The sequence below is a fragment of the Mauremys mutica genome, chromosome 23, assembly GCF_020497125.1.
Source record: "Mauremys mutica isolate MM-2020 ecotype Southern chromosome 23, ASM2049712v1, whole genome shotgun sequence".
NCBI classification, from domain to species: domain Eukaryota; kingdom Metazoa; phylum Chordata; order Testudines; family Geoemydidae; genus Mauremys; species Mauremys mutica.
This window is the reverse complement of record NC_059094.1, coordinates 4997562-5015866: the sequence shown is the minus strand read 5'-3', so window position 1 is coordinate 5015866 and position 18305 is coordinate 4997562. Positions and strand designations below refer to the sequence as shown.

At 58.6% G+C, this 18305-nt stretch overlaps 1 protein-coding gene across 1 annotated transcript in view; it reads right to left on the bottom strand.

Moving 5' to 3' along the window:
• FOXO6 (forkhead box O6) overlaps window positions 1-11019 on the bottom strand; it is a 92321-nt gene extending 81302 nt beyond the window's left edge. The window contains exon 1 of the mRNA XM_044997622.1: window positions 9474-11019. Coding sequence (XP_044853557.1) covers window positions 9474-10328 — 855 coding nt within the window. The 5' untranslated portion in view covers window positions 10329-11019. The remainder of the gene's footprint in view (window positions 1-9473) is intronic.
• Between the last annotated feature and the right edge of the window lie 7286 nt (window positions 11020-18305).

Here is an 18305-nt window from a genome sequence, read left to right as displayed (position 1 = left end):
CTGATGGTGATTTACACCAGCTGAGAATGTGGCCCTAGAGCAGTAGGCAGGGTGCACCGACACCAGTCCCAGCAGGGAGCGTCCCTGGGAAATCACTCTCCAAAGGGCAGCAGCACAGAGCAGATCCTGGGGCCCGTTCCTGGTACCTCAGCACCTTTAATGACCTGGGCCCTTCTGCGTCCAGGATCTCAGAGCAGCCACCGCGCTGAGCCTGAACTGATCAGAGTCAATCCAAAATATTTACAAGGCCTTTTAAGTACAATTCCAAATGCCAGGAAATCCATTTCCTAGCCCAGGAATCTTGGCACTTGCCTCCCCGTGTCAGGCTGCAGCGAGCGAGGAGGAGAGACCGAGCGGGGGAGAGGCAGCAGCAGACTGCTGGAGAGCGACCTCCTGGAAGTGCTCCTGCTAGTCCCCAGCAGCTGAAGTGTAGTTTATATTCCAGTGGTTATTAAAAATAAAGGGAAGAGAGAGCTCAGAGCAGAGCAAGCTGTTCATTTGGAGCTCTCCCTGGGGGTTAATAAAGCCCCACTCACTGCTGTAGGATCATTTTTATGTTATCATAAAGCTGGACCATTTAGCAGGTTTGTGTTACTTCAGCAGTTAGCGCTGCATGAGAAGCAACTCAGAGGGGAAAAAAGGATGAAAACCTCCCCGAGCGCCCAGAGAAATGTTGTGGGGAGGAGAGGAGCCCTGCTAGAGAGGATTCCTTGTGCTCATACCCCAGCTCTCCTGCCCCTGCCCCCCCTCCCCCCCCACACACAGCTAGACCCCAGGGGTTTAGGAAGAGCTGGCTCCATCCCTCCCCGCACTTCGAGAGCCATTGTCACCAACGCACAGCTCTGAGGGATGGCCAAGGGATGTGACTAGGGTGCTCAGAACATCCATAGGACAGACTGGGGCAACCGTGCTTCATGGGGACACAGGGGCCAGGGCAGCCTGGGGGGCTAGTGGGGGGGGGCTAGTGGGGGGGGGCTGGTGCCGGCAGCAGCAAGCGACCCGGCCCCAGCCCGCCCCACTCCCTAGCCACCCCCATTCCACCTCTTCCCCAAGCCTCCACCCTGCCTCTTTCCAGCTTCTGCCCCCTCCCGAGCGACACTGGGAGCTGGCAGGATGGGCTGGGGCCGGGTCGCTCACTGCTGCCGGCGCCAGGTCCCCTGCTAACCCCATAGGTCACCCTGGACCCTGCATTCCCCTGAAGCACGGGGCCCCCAAAGCACAGGGTCTGGGGCAGTTGCCCCAGTCTGTTCTATGGATGTTCTGAGCACCACCCAAAATGATACAAACCTGGCACCCATGAAAAGGGAGCTCGCTAATGTCCTGCAGCACTGGGGAATGATCTCCACAGATGGAGAGGAAGGAGAGTAGAGTAAGGGAGGCACAGAGAGTCCACAGTGGCCAGCCGCTGCTGCTGAACCGGCTGCCCAGGAGCAAAAGTAACTTTGCTCTCAGCTGCACAGAGGCTAATGGGAAATTGAAACAACCTGGAACTTGGTGGGTGGCCCGGGTGGTGCAGCATGGGCCCAAGCTGCCAGCCCAAGAGAGGCGAGGGTGTTTCCCCCAGGGAGGGGGCCAGAGGAATAGAGTATCTGGGCTCATGAGGGCTGCCCAGGGACAGGTATAACAAGAGACAGGCACCCCAAGCTCAGCAGCTCCCCATTAACCCCCTCACTTCCTGCCCCACCTCTCGCTTCAGCCATTCCACCCCTCATTCCAACCTGTTAGCGGTGCAGACCCTGCCTGCCTACAGGAGATAGCTGCTCCCAATGTGCAATTTTCAGCCTCTTGCTAACCCGGTGCAAACCCCCATGCGGACCTCCAAGGGCTTAATCAGTTCCTGACAGATCTAAGTTATACCCACATAAAAGCAGCTGCATAGGAGGTTATAGCAGTTTAACTAAATGGGTTTAAAAATCACACCTCTCATTAACCCGGGATAATGGCATGCGGACCAAGCCCCAAAGCCACCCTCAGGGCGGGTGCGGGTGCACAGAGAATTTCAAAGCAAGCAGAGAAGCGAAGGGCTCCTTCTCTCCACGCAGCGTCAGCTCCTGCTGCTTTGTGCTGGGAGGAGCAGGCAATGGGCGGCAGCGAGCTGCTACCTGTCATTCCTCCACCCTCCTGGGAGGGGGCGCTGTGTTCCAGAAATGAATCCATCACATTATAATGCCCACTGCATTACTCCCCTTGCTCTTGCCTTGCAGCGGGGTAAGAGGGGCCACACTTTACTCAGCCCAAGCTGAAATGTCCCAAGCAATGGGTCTTCCACCCTGCCCCTATGCAAGCCTTCCCTGGCCTATGGCTGCAGTGCTGTTCGGCTGAGGGCAAAGTGCACCATGGGCCAGGGAGGGCTCAGAACGGAAAGCATTCAGCACTGTCAGAGCTACATCAAGCAGCCATCCACCAGCTGATTGCTTGAGTCTTATATTTTGGACGTCAAACTTAGAATCAGAGCTTCTGCCTTTTGATGGAGGGTGTTGGTTTCCCATTAACAAGTGGAAAGCGTGAGCTGGAGCAGAAAACTTCAAGCGCTTTGGAATTGATAAAATAACAACTCCCTAATTAAGCAGAACTGTCAGTCACAGGCACTGCCTGCCCCGCACTGGGAAAAAGCAGCAGTTTCTGGCGCACGTGCCTGGCATAACAGCACAGAGGGTGTGCTGCCACTCACATCGCATACTGGGAGTCCCCAGGACATGCCCCTGAGCGGGACTCCAGAGCAGAGCTCCCCTTTAGCCACTGGAAGCAAGTCATTTAAACACCGTGCCTCAGTTTCCCCAAATGTAAGGCAGGGCTACTGCCACCCACTGCATTGGAGGGGATGTTAATGACTGCAAAGGGCTGTGAGCTGACTGGACGAGAAGGGCTCCAGGAGGGGAGAGAAAATGTGCTCTCATTATTTGGCCGCTCCAGCAGCTATTCCCACCCTTAGGCTCGGGTGGGGGCAGAACATGGCTTCTGAGCAGTCCGTCATCTCGCCTGCAGGCTCCCAGACAGTCCAGCTGAACTCAGATCCCTGTGCACTGGGCTTGCATTCTCTCACTGCAGAGACAAAGCCCACTCAGCCCTCGCCCAAGGACACTGAAACCACCATCCTGTGCAGGTCTGGGGCAGGAGGAAACGGCAGTGAACGCTAAAGAATGCCCGAGGGTCAACCAAGGAGCAGTGTGCGTGCAGGAGAGATTCCCAAAGACACCCAGCTTCCCTCTAGCTGGCATACGCAGCAGGTTGGCCCTGAAAGACGTATTCAATTCCTGGAGAGCCCCCAACAGGTCTGCCGAGCACCAGGCACGGCTCTGTGTGGTTGTGGGGAGGAGAGATGCTGCATGTCTAGAGCAGGGTAGGAGTCAGGAGCTCCAAAAGGGGTTAAAGCTGGAGCTCCTGGTTCGGTTTTTGGCTCTGAGAGGAAGCCCAGTCTAGTGGTTAGAGCAGGAGCCCTGGCTCAGGGTGGGGGGCGGCGTCCAGTGGGCAGAGGAGGTCAGGAGTCAGGATTTAACTCCCGGTTCCAGCACTGCGTAGCCTGAGGCAAGTCACCCAAGAAATCAGGCTTGAGTTCAGCAGCCTCACCCTCGTTCAGGGCAATGCACTGGGATCATGACACTTGCACAGGGGGCTCATGAAAGGCAAACCCCTGTTATCCGAGACCCCCTTCCAACACTGCTGTCAGTAATGAAACGCTTTAGAGCCAGGATGCCTCTCCCAGGCTTGGGGCAGGAGGGGGGAGGAGCAGCCTCTGCAATAAGCAGTGAACAGCTCATTACTGCCCGTTACTCCAGGTCCGCCCGCCGCCAGCACTGGTGCCAGGAGAGGGGGCAGTCAGGGGAGCGTAGCGCCATTGGCACTGTGGAGGGGGCTGTGCGTCGAGGGGAGGCATTCCCGGGAGCCAGGCTTGGCTCTGCTGGGGCAGGAGGGGGAGGAAGGCAGCTGTGCTGCAGGCTGGGGTCAGGGACCCGACAGGACAGTGTCCGGGGCGAGGCCTGGGAAACAGGGTGCAGACAGAGGCTGTCACTGTGGGGTGTGTGCTTCGGCCTTTCACCAGCTCCCTCCCAGCCCCCGCTCACATCCCCAGATTAAAGGAGCAGAAACTGTCAGGGAGAAGGCAGAGAGAAACGTTGTGCCAGCTCCGAGCACTGGGCAGGCCAGGCTCCCTGCCACGCTACGTGGGGTGCTGCATGGGAGACAGCAGGTCTGCCATTGAACCCATAGCACACTGACACTTCACAGGATCACAAACCAACACCCCCCCAACCCCCAGTTCAGGTGTGGCTGCTGCTGGACACGCAGGACTCATTGACCCCGGCCAAGAGAGCCCAGTGCCTGGCTCAGCAAAGCTCCATGGCAGCCTTGCTTCTTCGGCCGCCGGCGAAGAGGAGAAAGCGGTCCCCTCCGGCACACGCAAGGATCACTGCGGGAGCACAGGACCAAGAGGTTTAGCAACCACCACCACAAGAAGGACAAGGAGACCACAGGGGTATTTAGCACATCGATCCAAAGCACACAGGGGCTGCTACAGGCCCTCCCAACAGCAAGCACAGGCAGGGAATGCGGGTCCAGAGTGCCCTGATACAGACAGGGAAAGAGCCATGTACCCTCCCAGGGCTCCTGGCTCAGGGGTACTGGAAACCCCGCTCTTCCCAAATTCACAAGGGCCATGTGCCTCAGGGAATGCTGCTGTCAGGGCCCGCACAGAGGTGTTCTGCCGCGTTCGTGCTCCCGATGGGGCCTTCCCGCTAACTGTGCAACACTGGGAACTGGGCAGGCGGCTTGCTGACAGCTGTTCTTGTGTGGGAGGTGTCAGACACGGTCTGAATGTCACTGGGAGGCTGCAAGAGATGAGTCGTTACTTACTGCAGCTGTGCCACACTGCAGACAAACCCTCCTGCTCTCAGCCCGGGCAAGAGGCACAGAAACGCCACTTGCCATGAGCCAGGGCGGGAACTACCTGCCATCCATGGGAATAGGTCTCCTCTGGCCAGGGCCCAGGAGGCAAATTGCACTTACCCCCAACCCCTTTACCAAATCCTCTGGGTCATGGAATGCACCCGGCTGCCTGGGATCCCTTTGCCAAGCAGGGCGGACGGGTCTGCCCAGACAAACTGCCCACTAATGCCCAAAAATGGCTGAACACCTGACGGATCCTTTGTTCCTGCCTCCTTCCACAGCTGCAGCAGCAGTTTCCCGAGCAGGAGTCCACAGGCCTGCCACCCTAATGTCCTCGGAGCAGAGCTGGGAGAGGCCCCAGCTGAACTTCGGCTCTCCGAGTGCACAAGCCTCTCTTCTCCCTCAAGGCAGGTGCTGGAGCTCTAGACCCCATCCTGGCTCCAACCATGCTCCCAGCTTCGCTGCAGCATTGTGCGTTCCACACGGGGGGAGGGGGTGTCCAGCAGCCACATCTGGCCAGGTGAGTCACTCTTTCCCAAATTGCATGCCTGTCTCAGGGTGTCATTCTCCAGGGAGAACATGCTCCCACGAGGAGGCCATGCTCCAGATGAAGCCCCTTTCATGCAAACACTTGATTAAATCAGTGATTCCCCTCGGGGCCGGCAGCAACACAACAATCTTTGCTCACTGTTGCTATTAAGGTGCACGTGGCGCTGTGAGGGTACGTGGCCTGCTCCAGAAGGTAGGTGAGACCCTCCCTGCCCCACAGGGTAGATAAGGAATGCTCTCCAGTCTCTCGGTGGGGAACGGAAGCAGCAGTGCAAGCTGCATCATGCACAAGTGCTCCCTAGTGGATGCTTTAGAGAGCACCAGCCCATCATGCTACGAAGTTGTCTGGCCTCTGAGTTGTGGGCTGCAGGGGGCCGTGACGTACAGACAGTGAGGTGCATTAGCGGGAATGCTGGGGATAGTTCCCGATTCTGACACACCTGCTCTCCAGACAGGAAACCCCTTAGTCCTCACCCTGTCCAAGGTTGGGCTGCAAAAGCAAGAGTTACATTCAAGCCCTTACTGCTGAAAGGCCAAAGTCGCTGCTCATCCCGACGTTTGCACGATTGCAAGCCCAAACCTGTTACCAGCCCCACCCTAGCGGTTTGTGCAGTGCCCCACTGTGCTTGTCTGAATCCTCGCACGTCCCACAGGGGGACCCCCTTTGGTCCTGCTTGCAAGCTGCAGGCAGCTCAACCCCTGGTGCTAGCATGTTACAAGGAAAGGCTTTGTGCCCCACTCCAAACCTGGCGCTCAGCCCACACACCACCCTCGGCCAGCGCTCTGCCCATGAGCAGAAGCTTTTATCCCAGCTGGTAAATTTCCACCTCCCATATGCCACATCAGTGCCAGCATCATGCCACTAGAGACACAATCCTCAACCCTCTCAGTCTCCTTCTAGTGAGGTCGTAGTTTGCAAACTTGCCGACTCCTCACCACTGCTCCCACCCTCCCCAAGCCCCCTTCTCCCCTCCCACCATAGCAATAATAAGAACCCTTTATCCTTCCAGGAGCCTGTACATCTGGCAATCATACAGCATTTTTTACACTCGTTAAATAACACAAACATCCCAGGGAGCTGACAAAGAGATAGAAAGGGAATCTCTTTTCCCACTACTGAAATGCAACCACCTCTGGGGTGGAACGTGGCATCTGCCTAGGAGCACCCAATAACATTTCAGTTCCCCAAGGAAGCCCAGTGCTCACATCCTCCAGTGATGGAGTTTTGTGGCTCTCTAATGACTACCACTCAGACACCTTTCCCCAGCCACCTTGTGCTGTCTCTGGCCCTTCCCAGTCCCTTGATACTTCAGTGGGTGTGTCTGCCACCAGTCCCTAAGCACTGATTTCATGTGCTCTTTGGTCAGAGTTCCCCACGTACTCATCACCCTACAATTTTCTCCTTTACAGCGGAAGCTTCTACTTGGCACATATCTGTAAAACAGTCATTCTCCTCTGTTCTATTGAGGCTCCTTCTCCAGGAGGATGGGCTTAAGGTTAAAGCACTGGACTGGGACTCAGGAGATCTAGGTTGGATTCCTGGCTCTGCTACACACTCCATGTGTCAGCGTGAGCAAGTCACTGCCTTTCTCTGTTCCACCATCTGTAGAGTGGGGTTAACAATCCTCCTTTTGTCTGTCATGGCTACGTAAAGCATAAGCTTTATGGGGCAGAGCCCATCTACACAACCCCTAGCACAATGGGGCCTGTTCTCAGTGGGGACCTCAGGGACAATGCTAATATAAGTGACCACCATGATATCTGCACACCTGAGCTACTGGAGTTAGTTCTTCACAAAGGTCTTATAGAGCAGCTAGGGACATGGTTCAATGGTTTCAAGTTGCAGTGGGGCAGATTTAGGTTGGATATTAGGAAAAACTTTTTCCACTAGGAGGGTGGTGAAGCACTGGACTGGGTTCCCTAGGGAGGTGCTGGAATCTCCATCCTTAGGGGGTTTTAAGGTCAGGCTTGACAAAGCCCTAGCTGGGATGATTCAGTTGGGGTTGGTCCTGCTTTGAGCAGGGGGTTGGACTAGATGAGCTCCTGAGGTCTCGTCCAACCCTGATAGTCTATGACATCCCCTGGGGCCAGAGCAGCGCAGCCTACAAGTCATTAGGAGGAGGTGGGGGTAGGCTCAGCAAGGACAGAAATGGGCCCAACTCCTCCTGACCCCAATGGGAGCTGGATTCGCTAGTGCCAGGACAGAGTTTGGCCCATATCCCACAGCAGCTCTACTATGAATGAACACACTGCTTGTTATCCACTAATCACACTGGAGGTAACAGGGTTTAGGGGAGGGGTAAAGCGAAGCCACCTACTAGTTTACTGACACCATCTAGACACAAGGCAATCTCTCCACTCTGCCAAGTGTTGCTAACACAAGGTGTGTCTCCAAGTGTCAGTCATTTTGTAAGTGCCCTTTCCTACTGGGCAGGGTACTGTGACAGACAACACCTTAGCCGGCAGGTGCGACTGAGCTCAGCACAGCCTCTCCCCCCACTGCTTGGCTCTAGGAGTGTCAGCGAAACACAGCTCCACAGGAAAACACAGTAAGGGGATCGATGGTTGCTGACAGAAATATTTAACAAACCAAAGGCAACAGCTTGGAGTGCTGCCAGTGAAACCAAATCCCGCGACCAGAGAGCTGTGTGCGTGCACCTGAGGGGAGGGGAGGGAAGGGAAGCACAGCACCTTCTGCGGGGAAAGACCTCAGTGCCTGTTTCCCCTCACAGCGCTGCAAGAGTTAAACCCTGCTCTGCCCAAGCCTCCCACATGTACAGCGAAAGGCGCCTCACAAAGCCATTTCTATGGAGCACACCTGTTTGTGAAGAGCCTTCTGCCGCGCTGCCGTCAGACACTTAGCAATGCTACAGCCTCTCTGGGCAAAGCAGGCATATTTAGCTCTAGGACTGTAGGACAGGACTCCCCTAATCTCACCTTACTGACCATGCAACAGAAGCACATTATGCTGCTGGGAAAATCCCGATCACCCATGTAACCCCCCCACACACGCACACACACACGCAGTGCTGGGGATTGGCAGCGCTGTAATTAATAATGCTCTAATGCTCACATATGGCAGGCAAAGACGGCTTCTAACACAACACCAATTTTTATCCTGACAGACCCGGAGCCAAGACCGCGGTCACATGTCTGATTCCAGCTCTGCTGGCCACTAGCCCTGCCAGCATCTGACAGAGGTGAGCCAGTCACTTCTCATGTGGCAGACATGGATTTCTCCCCTCTCCCCCAGACCCCTTGTTCTCAGACTCCTTCCTCTAAAATGCAATCCAAGAACAAAGATTTAACACATCACCACATGGGGAAAAGGGAGGGAAGGGGCAATCAGGGTTCAATTAACACCAGCAGGAGACAGAGTCATGCACACACAAGCACCTCCCCGCTTCTGCTGCCCAGGGTCCTTTCCAGATGGGCAGGTGCATGGGCAGTTATAACACAACTGCAGCAAGAACCGAGGGCCAGACTGACCCCTCGGCCAGGCCATTCAGAATGGGTGACCAGGTGAATGGGTGACCAGGTGAATGGGAGCTGCTGCAGACAAGCGAGCCTGGTAGGGATCTCCCTGCTAACACACACAAGGCAACAGGAACCTTTTCTCTCTCCCCACCCTAGAGAAGCTGGGAAAACTTGCTGCTCCCCTATCTGCAGATGCACCAATGTGGCTAGGAAATCTCTCCTATGCCAGCTCTGGGTGAAAACGAGAGTTCTGAGCACACAGAGGAATCAAGCTGCCTGTCCCCTAGCCACACATGCACTGATATGGCCACAGCCTCGGACCACATGTATCGCCTTAATGAAACTCTGGTCACAAGCAGGGACCGAGCAGGTTTTTCTGATGGCAGACAGAGAAACTTGTCCGCTCCCTGCATGGAAATGGGCAGCTGCAGGCGCAGCCCCTGACCACACAGATTAATTCAACACAGCCTCCCTGGGCGCACACATGGATTTAAATTAAACTTGGCTGGCGCCTGCGGGCAGGGAGGCGCGGGCACTGCTCTGCCCCAGGCGGGCGCTGCACGTACCTTCCAGCCGGCAGAGCTGTTGCTGTCTCCTTTATCCTTAAAGTAGGGGACGTATCTGACCATCCAGTCGTAGATCTGGGACAAGGTGAGCCGCTTCTCCGGGGAGCTCTCGATGGCCTTGGTGATGAGATCCGCGTAGGACAGGTTGCCCCAGGCATTGCGCCGCGAGTTCTTCGCCTTGCGGAGCTGTCCAACATCCGCCCCCAGCGAAGGCAGCGCCGAAGCGGCTTTGCGATCCGCCACGGCTCCCGTGTTCTCCGAGCCCTCTGCCGCTCCGCCGGCCGCGGGGGCTCGGGAGCCACCGGCTGCCGCCGCGCCTCCGTCCTCCTCCTCCCCGGGGAAGTCGGGGTGAGGCAGCGGCCAGGTGCAGGAACGGGGCCGGCTCTGGGGTTCAAAATCCGGGTCGATTTCAACCTGATGCGCCTGCCGCTTCTCTTCCATGTTCCCCCCGCTCCGCCTCCCCCGCGGAGTCACGGCAGGTTTCCGCACGGCCGGGGAGAGGGAGAGACGGCGGGGAGCGGACCAGGACGAGCGCTCACGGCAGAGGCAGGGGGCGGGGGAGGACGGCAGCCCCCGGGGCCGACCCTGGAGTGCAGCGGGGAGGGGAGACGAGGCCCCGGCAGCGGGGAGAGGATGCACAGCAGTCCGAAGCCGAGCGCCGGCACCTAGGAGGCAGCTGGCCCCAGCCCCATGGCAGCCAGCAGCAGTGTAACGCGAGAGCTCGGATGGGGGGCTGCGCGATGGGGGCTCCCGAGGCAGGGACGGGCGCGGAGCTCCCCCGTAAGGAACGGCCCCAGCGCCGGGGGGCTCAGCCCGAAGGGCATGGCGGGCGGGGGCTGGCGAGGGCGGCTGCATCCATCGGGGCCAGGCTGTTCAGTCAGCAACAGATGCTCCGGAGCCCGGGCGGCGGGCGGGCGGGAGAGGCGCCCTCCCGGGAAGGCTGCGGGCAAGTCCGGGGATCCCAGCTGGTCACCTGGGCAAGTAGCCGGGCAGCCTGGGGCGGGCTGAGCCCGGCTCTCTCACGCCGGCCCCCGCGGGAACACAGAGAGGAGGCGAGGTCAGGTCACCGGGGGCTGGGAGGGCAGGGCTCCGGCGGCGGGCAGGGCTCCGGCGGCAGGCAGGGCGGCCCCTCCTTACGGCTGGGCTGGCCGCTCCCCGGCAGGTGGGTGGCAGGGCGGCGGAGCCGAGGCGGGCATGCTCACGGCCGCACGCACCTGGCAGCGGCCGGCTCCCGGCCCGGGACTGGCGGATCCCGCCGCCTGTGCACAAGTGGCCTCCACCGCAGCCGAGCCCGAGAGCGGCCAGGCAGCGCGGCTCGGGCGGGCACACGCCCCGCACCTAGCACCTGCCGGCGCCGCGGGCCCCAGCTCCGCGCTGCGCCTTCCCCGCTGCCGCCGCCCTGGGCTGACGCCGCCTCTCTCCCGGGACGGGGCTGGACGGCACCATGCTGAGGCGGCGGCTGCCCCTGTCCTCTGCACCGTGCCCCGCGCCGCCAACGCACCAGCAGCGCCCGCCACCGCAGCCGGCGGCACCTCCGGGAGGGGCGGGACGCGGGGCGGGGACAGCGGCCGGGCCGTCCCCGCCCGCCTCGGCCCCTCCCCAGGGCTAGCGCCGGGGCGGGGCGGGCTGCGGGGGACTCCCGCCTCCAGCAGCGACCCCGCCCCACACAACTGCCTCAACCCCACGCCCCCCACAACTACCCATCCCCCTCACAACTGGCCCCCAACTACCCACCCCCCTTCCTCCCACCCACCCCCCACGCCTGCCCCCCAACTACCCATCCCCCTTCCTCCCACCCACCCCCCACGCCTGCCCCCCAACTACCCATCCCCCTTCCTCCCACCTCCCCAAGCCTGCCCCCCAACTACCCATCCCCCTTCCTCCCACCCCCCACGCCTGCCCCCCCAACTACCCATCCCCCTTCCTCCCACCCCCCACGCCTGCCCCCCACAACTACCCACCCCCCTCACAACTGGCCCCCAACTACCCACCCCCCTTCCTCATACCCCCCACGCCTGCCCCCCAACTACCCATCCCCCTTCCTCCCACCCACCCCCAAGCCTGCCCCCCCAACTACCCATCCCCCTCACAACTGCCCCCCAACTACCCATCCCCCTTCCTCCCACCTCCCCAAGCCTGCCCCCCAACTACCCATCCCCCTTCCTCCCACCCCCCCAAGCCTGCCCCCCAACTACCCATCCCCCTTCATCCCACCCCCCCCCGCCGGCCCCCCCCACTACCCATCCCCCTTCCTCCCACCCACCCCCTAGCCTGCCCCCCATCTACCCATCCCCCTTCCTCCCACCCCCCCAAGCCTGCCCCCCAACTACCCATCCCCCTTCCTCCAACCCCCCCAACACTGCCCCCCACCGACCCATCCCCCCCACAACTGCCCCACAGCTACCCACCCCCTTCCTCCCACCCCCCACGCCTGCCCCCCCAACTACCCATCCCCCTTCCTCCCACCCAACTACCCATCCCCCTTCCTCCCACCCCCCACGCCTGCCCCCCCAACTACCCATCCCCCTTCCTCCCACCCCCCACGCCTGCCCCCCCAACTACCCATCCCCCTTCCTCCCACCCACCCCCAAGCCTGCCCCCCAACTACCCATCCCCCTTCCTCCCACCCACCCCCCCAAGCCTGCCCCCCAACTACCCATCCCCTTTCCTCCCACCCACCCCCCCAAGCCTGCCCCCAACTACCCATCCCCCTTCCTCCCACCCCGCACGCCTGCCCCCCCAACTACCCATCCCCCTTCCTCCCACCCCCCCGCCTGCCCCCCACAACTACCCACCCCCCTCCCAACTGGCCCCCTACTACCCCCCCGCCTTCCTCATACCCCCCAAGGCTGCCCCCCATCTCCCCCGCCCGCTTGCTCGCTCCCACCCCCAAGCCTGCCCCCCAACTACCCATCCCCCTTCCTCCCACCCCCCCAAGCCTGCCCCCAACTACCCATCCCCCTTCCTCCCACCCCTGCCCCCCCCACTACGCCACCCCCGTCCTCCCACCCACCCCCCAGCCTTCCCCCCCCACGACCCCTCCCCCCTCTTCCCACCCACCCCCACGCCTGCCCCCCAACTACCCATCCCCCTTCCTCCCACCCCCCCAAGCCTGCCCCCCAACTACCCATCCCCCTTCCTCCCACCCCCCCAAGCCTGCCCCCCAACTACCCATCCCCCTTCCTCCTACCCCCCCCAAGACTGCCCCACCAACTACCCATCCCCCTCACAACTGCCCCACAGCTACCCACCCCCTTCCTCCCACCCCCCACGCCTGCCCCCCCAACTACCCATCCCCCTTCCTCCTACCCAACTACCCTTCCCCCTTCCTCCCACCCCCCACGCCTGCCCCCCCAACTACCCATCCCCCTTCCTCCCACCCCCCACACCTGCCCCCCAACTACCCATCCCCCTTCCTCCCACGCCTTCCCCAACTACCCATCCCCCTTCCTCCCACGCCTGCCCCCCCAACTACCCATCCCCCTTCCTCCCACCCCCCACGCCTGCCCCCCCAACTACCCATCCCCCTTCCTCCCACGCCTGCCCCCCCAACTACCCATCCCCCTTCCTTCCACCCCCCCAAGCCTGCCCCCCCAACTACCCATCCCCCTTCCTCCCACCCCCCACGCCTGCCCCCCAACTACCCACCCCCCTTCCTCTCACGCCTGCCCCCCCAACTACCCATCCCCCTTCCTCCCACCCCCCACGCCTGCCCCCCAACTACCCATCCCCCTTCCTCCCACCCCCCCAAGACTGCCCCCCCAACTACCCATCCCCCTCACAACTGCCCCCCAACTACCCATCCCCCTTCCTTCCACCCCCCACGCCTGCCCCCCCAACTACCCATCCCCCTTCCTCCCACCCAACTACCCACCCCCTTCCTTCCACCCCCACAATTGCCCCCCCCCGTCCTGCTGCCCGGGCTCCCCCAGGCAGGCGTCGCTGGGCCAGAGGGCGCGTGCTCTGCCCCCTCCCCCCTGTTATAGCGGCCCGAACCGACCGCCCCCTTCTCATTGGAAGAACGCGGCACAGGCCCGGCCCATCGCGCTTTCCCATTGGGCCGATGGGAAGCCTCCTAACGGGGCGGGGCAGACAAGTCTCGCTCGCAAAGGGTTTCCGCCCACCAATGACGTCAGGCTACCTGCTGTATCGGTGAGTAACCCAGGGCAACGGAGTTTCGGAGCCAGTCAGAGCGAGACCACAGCCACCGCCACGCCCTTCGCTACGGACCTGCCCAGTGCCCCGCCCCTTGGCGTTAGATCCTGCCCCCAGTCTCCCGCCTTACTACAGAGTCACGCCCCTCACCTAACCCCCGAGCCCTACGCCCCACAGACCCCGCCCACACACAAACCCTGCCCACTTGTCATAAAGCTCCGCCCATAGACACAAAGCCCCGCCCACTCGCCGAAAAGCCACGTTTCCCAACGAACATATAGTACCGCCCCCACAAGCCCCGCCTTCCCTGGGCCAAGGGCCCTGACATTGTGCAGAGAGCCCCGCCCTTCCTCAGGCGCGCACAGTCCCGCCCATATTCGAGAGCCCTCCTGCCCCCCCAACCCCCCCCCACATCTGAGAGCCCCGCCCTCCCCCAGGCACACACAGTCCCGCCCATATTCGAGAGCCCTCCTGCCCCCACACAAAGCCCCCCCACATCTGAGAGCCCCGCCCTTCCCCAGGCACACACAGTCCCGCCCATATTCGAGAGCCCTCCTGCCCTCCCCCACAAAGCCCCCCCACATCAGAGAGCCCCGCCGTCCCCAGCACCCAGAGCTCAGGCCCCTGAACCAGCTGGGGTCAGCGGGAGGTGAAGTTTAGATCCCGTCCTGCCCGTGCGTACAGACCCCTGGAGGCCCAGAGCAGGCTCAGAGGCCTGTCCGATGGGGATCAGCGGGGGTGAGGGGTCAATTGGTGGGTACCTGGGTGCACGTGACAGGCACAGTGGCAATCCCTAGATAGGATAGACTGGCCAAGCCACATGAGACACGAAGGATCCGCTGCTTGTACCTACTGAATTCCCAGGAGGGCCCGTCCGCATCAGGAGGCCCGTCACCCAGCCTAAGGGGAGGAGTCACTAGACCCAGGATTCAAATAAAGTCGCGGGACAACAAATGACAAAGCAGGAACAGGAGTGAGGGTTATAGGGTCAAAAGCAGGGAGCCAGAGGAGGACACCAAGCAGAGAACCCCAGACAGCGCCCACTGCTTCTCGAAAGCATCCAGGGAGCCAATGGAGGAGCTCTGCCAGGATACATGATCTAAGGGAGGTGCAGAAACAGGCCCCACAATGGCAGAGCACCTCCCCATCCTACAACCTCCTGCTGGTATGGTGGATGGCCTTGGTCAGTGCCAGGAGGTGGTCTCGCGACTTCATGGGGCCATTGATAGAGTCTGTGTAAATCAGGAAGTGTGTGGAAAAGTGCAGCCAGAATCTAAGGAGAAGGCTCTGAAGGAGTCAGAAAAGGGGCTGTAGCCTGGTGCACTCAAGATAGATGTATGCCATGGTTTCCTCACGCCACAGAAGGGGCAAGCATCAGGAAATGGGGTGAACTGCGCCAAGTACACTCCCATGCTTATGGCTCCGTGAAGGAGCTGCCAACTAATATCCCCAGAGGGTCGTGGGATCAAGTGGAGTACAGGATGACCCACCAGGGTTCCTCACCTCCACAGATGGTAGTACATCCCGCCACTTGGTGTCTGGGCAGGATATGAGGATGAGGAAATGAAACGTGTGGCACATGAGCATGTACAGCTGTTTCCTAGGCACAGTTTGAAAATGGACTGGCTGCATGTCACACAGCCAGATCAGGTTATGTAGAGGGGGCAGCCGGGGCTTGTGGGGTGGGGGCCCAATTACAAGATCTGGAGGGCCAAGGCTGAAGGGCAGGCAGGGAGCACCCTCCTGCAGGACCTGCTCAAGGAAGGTCCAAGAGGCTGGTGATAAAGCTGGTCTCACCTCCTGGAACATGTGCTGTGGGGTGCGAGGGGTGGAGAACCATGTTCTGGTCAATCCCCCCACCCCCACCCCAGGTTCCACCCAGTCCCCCCGGTTGTAGTCCAGGAGGTCTCCAATCCTGGTGGTACCTGCCAGGACCAACCTCTGGCACACCAACGTCAAACCAATTGTTTGCCTTTTTCCTGTACTCATGAGGCTAGCTCAGCACCCTTAGCTAAAAGGCCTGGCAATGCAGCAGGTGGCTGCATTTCACTGCAGCTGAACGAGCTTAGTTTGTAATGTGCCGTAGCATCTTCTGGGATGAAAGACCCTCTATACTGGGACCTGCCAATGAAAGTGCTTTGTAAGAGCTCGATATTATTATTAAATAGATGCTCATTATAAATTATTATTATAAAAATAATCGCTTGTGATGTTTTCTGTTGTCTGAAATGTAAAATTAAATGTTTTCTCTCTCAGTATTTTCTCAGAATCTTAGAACTAGAGACTGAAAAGTCCTTTAGGCAGAGATCCATGCCTCCAGGGACCACGGCAGGATCGATTTCTGGAGCATATTCCTCATGACACTGTCCAGCCTAGTTTTAAATGGCCCAAACAATGGAGTTTCCACCACTTCCGTCTGGCAGACTATTCCACCTACTGCACTGCAGTGTTAGGAAGGTTTCTTGATATTCAGCATAAATTTTCCCTTTGTCTCTGTTACTGGTTCTACCCCTCAGAGCCCCCTACACAATATCTGCTCCCTCCACTTCGAATTGCTGATGGAATGATCCTACGTTTGTTTAACAGTGTGTGGAATTTGTAAGCTGTCTGTTTATACCTCAGATCAGAGTACTGCCCAGAACCAGTGATGATGCTGCCTAGCATTTGTGTCTGTACTAGAGATCAGCCCAAAGGAAACACCCCTGAGCTTTGGGCATGTTTGAAACCTGGCCTCAGAACCACATTGTGTAAACAACCCCATATTTTTATAATGGGCTGAACTAAACCCCCAGACCTGAATGCCCCCAAACCTTTGGGATGGTGGAACCCAGATCTGGATTCAAATTGTGCAGCTCCGGTGCCTCTCTCATCTGGGCTTGTATTTTTGTAGGGTCACATGACTGATTACATAATGCTTCTAGGGCAGGACACATTAATGTGGCTAAATGCATATTTCAGTTCCGAGGGAGCTCCTGGGAAGTTTTGATCTCATTATTTTGGCTGCATAAATGAGAAGTGTCTGTGAGGCCTGGTCTACATTAGAAAATTAAAACATCTTAACTATATCACACAGAGGTGTGAAAAATCCACACCCCTGAGCGGCATAGTTAAGCAGACCTAACCCCAGCATAGGCAGCGCTAGGTCGATGGAATAATTCTTCCGTCAACCTACCTACTACCTTCCCGGGGTGTGGCTTACCTATGCTGATACCTATCTACCTGTCGGGGTAGATAGTGTCTACACTGAAGTGCTTGCAACAGCCGTGCAGCTGTTTTGCTGTAGCATTTCAAGTGTAGATAAGCCCTGAGTAACATAACCCCAAATAAAATAAACTATCCCACCTGCCTTATCGCTCTAATATCCTGGGACCAGCACGACTACAACAACACTGCACGTAACCCCAAATACTAAGATATTCTGGTCAGTCTGGCTTCTTGTGGCATCCAAATGCAGCCGTTCAGAAATCATGAGCATTCAAAAATCATGGGTCAGGCCCCCAAAATGAGGAGATTGGCTTAAAAATTAATACATTTGGGGTCTGTTTATTTGCTTTCTGGTTCTGGAGCCAATAGGTCACACTGGATCAAGTTTTCAAGCTTTTCTCTGCAACCAGAAGAGCTGGAAATGTACTTGTCTTTCAGATGGAAGCTGAGAGTCTCCTGTAGTCATGGAGCTGAGACTTTAAGAGAAACATTGCAAGAGTTGCAATGCTGGGAAGGCCTGATTTTACATAACTCCATTGGCTTCAATGGGGTTTGTACTCATTTCCACCAGTGTGCATGGCAGTGTGCATGGTTTATTTTGGGGGAATGTGGGGGAGGTACATTTATTTCCCCATTGCTTCCTCCCCCAGCCCAAGAAGAAGCTGGATGCAGCTCCTTCCAGAGCCCTTTCCTGTATCATCAGCATGTATTCCCAGGGGCCCGGGCCGGATCCAAGCTGGGCACCCAGGTGTTTGAGGTGCTGGGAGGCTCTGCTCAGCCTCTTGCTGCAGGCTGGCCTTTTGCCAGCACAGCTGGAGGGCTGACCCCAGCCAGGTGTGAAAGGTGTGCGCTCTGCACATGCAATCATGCCTGTTCACAGCAATCCATCTCCAGAGCCTGTGTGCTGCCAAGCAGGGGTGGGTTGAGGACACAGAGGGAGTGGCAGCCCTTTTGAATGCCAAGCACCTGCACTGGAGAAGGGCCAAATTCCCAGCACAGCCAGGGCCTCTAAGAAGCCAGGCAAGCACGAACAGAGACACATGGAACTGCCAAAAGCCAAGCTGAGTTGGACCTTGCAAAGGGAATTAAAACCTATAGTAAAAGGCTCTTTAGCCATATACATAAAAAGAAAACAAGGAAAGACGAAGTGGGACTGCTCAGCACTGAGGATGGGGGCGGGGAGATTAAAGAAAATCTAGGCCTGGCCCAACATCTAAACAGATACTTTGCCTCAGTTTTTAATAAGGGTAATGAAGAACGTAGGGGTAGTAGCCGGGTGGCTAATGGGAACTAGGATATGGAAGTAGAAATTACCACATCGGAGGTAGAAGCCAAACTCTAACAGTTTAATGGGACCAAATCGGGGGACACAGATAATCTCCATCCAAGAATATTAAGGGGACTTGCTCAAGAAATTGCAAATCCAATAGCAAGGATTTTTAATCCGAAAACTCAGTGGTCATGCCATATGAC